Source organism: Tupaia chinensis, unplaced genomic scaffold, assembly GCF_000334495.1.
Source record: "Tupaia chinensis unplaced genomic scaffold, TupChi_1.0 Scaffold139431_1, whole genome shotgun sequence".
NCBI lineage: Eukaryota > Metazoa > Chordata > Mammalia > Scandentia > Tupaiidae > Tupaia > Tupaia belangeri.
The window spans coordinates 542708-544282 of record NW_006199316.1 but is presented as its reverse complement, the minus strand read 5'-3'; the positions used below and the strand labels follow the sequence as shown (position 1 = coordinate 544282).

General features: G+C 59.5%; 1 protein-coding gene across 1 annotated transcript in view; it reads left to right on the top strand.

Moving 5' to 3' along the window:
• CEP164 (centrosomal protein 164) overlaps positions 1 to 1575 on the top strand; it is a gene marked incomplete in the record, with an annotated part of 82259 nt that overhangs the window by 77125 nt on the left and 3559 nt on the right. The window contains 2 exon segments of the mRNA XM_027765688.1: positions 865 to 979; positions 1483 to 1575. Of these exon segments, the coding sequence (XP_027621489.1) occupies positions 865 to 979; positions 1483 to 1575 (208 nt within the window).

Here is a 1575-nt window from a genome sequence, read left to right as displayed (position 1 = left end):
TTGGTCGTTGGCAGAGGCAGCTGGGCCACTAGAGCCCAGGACTGGGCAGTTACTCAGGGCTTTTGACTGGTTGAAATGGCAGTGCTGGACCAGCAGGTGGCGTGGAGGTTAAGGTGCCGGATCCCATATGGCTGATGGTGCAGTTTGTGTCCCAAACCTGGTGTCTTGAAAATCACAGTGGACGTGCGTATGTGCATGCCCAACGTCCTGAGGCAGGAGATGAGAGGAGACTGAAGGAGAAAGGAGTACAGGGTCACCATTCCCTCAACCCCTTCTTTCTGTCTCTGCCAAGTGCACATGTGCTATAGCAAAAAAAAAAAATAAATAAATAAAGAAGAAAAGAGAAAAGGCGGTCAGTGCTCAGCTCTGGAGTGCCCAGTCTGCGGCGAGGAGCCCGGAGCACACCATTCAGGTCCTGAGCCTCTTGCTGAAGGTCCCCAAGGAGGCGCCCTGCCCTTGCCCCAAGGAGAGGTGTGGCCAGGGTGTCAACAGTGACCTGTGTCACAGGCCTCCCTACCTTCGCTGGGACCTTGGACTTCCGCTGCTGCCTGAGGCTCAGCTGAGGCAGGAGGCACCTCGGTGGAGAGACACTGCAGGGAGAGCTGACTGGGAGGGTTGGGGTGTGAGTCTCTCTGGTTCTGGGGGCCCTATTGTCTGCATCTCAGGTGACTGGGTTCTCTCAGCTTCCCCTCCTGCCTATCCCCTGCGAGGCAGCTTGCAGGGGACACCTCTCCACGAGTACCAGTGGGACTCGGGGCCCCGGAAGATCCTGTTCACCTAGTCCTCAGTCTGCACGTCGTGCCGGGCGGCGGGTTAGCAAGCACGTGGGAAGGGTTGGTAGTGACTGCGGCTTCTCCCCATCAGGCCTCAGATGAGGACGCCCTGAGAAGACCTTCCCCCAAGAAGGGGGTGACCTTTGACCTTAGCGACGTGGCTGACACAAACAGTGAAAGTTCTGAGTCTTGTCCCCTGCCTCACTGTGAGTGGCCGCAGCAGCGGGGAGGTTGGGGAAGGAGGCAGAGGTGGAGCGAGGACACTGTGTCCTTGGAGACGGTGCGGCTCAGCCCATTCCCTCAGCCCGTGGGGATTTCCGTGGGCCCATTTCTGTACTGGGTACTCGGGAAGGAGGGAGGCCTTTGGGTTTGCAGTTCATGGGCAGGGTGGACAGAACCCGGGAGAGCAGCTGGCCAGGGAGCTGTCCATGGTAGTCTCTGTGAGGCTACCTATGCCTCTCTGGCCTGGAGCTGGGCAGAAGGCCCTCTGTCCCAGCCCTGCAGAACCTTCCTCATGCCTCATGCAGTTTCTCGTCTGCACTGGCTGGAACCCGGAGGCCCTGCTGTCCCCTGCCCCCTGCCCCTCTCACAAGGTCAAGGGACCATTGCTTGGAAGACAGGGAAGGGTGCCCAGCAGAGTGCCAGCTGGTCTGGGGACATCTCAGGGCCCTGGACCTAAGCCCTCCCCTCCGCCTGCCTTTTATTTTAGTCAGCCAGACCCGGAGTCCCAACTTCCCCAGCAAGATCCACTACTTGAGCAGCTCCCTGCAGAGCATCAGCAGCCAGCTGAACGGCGTGCTCC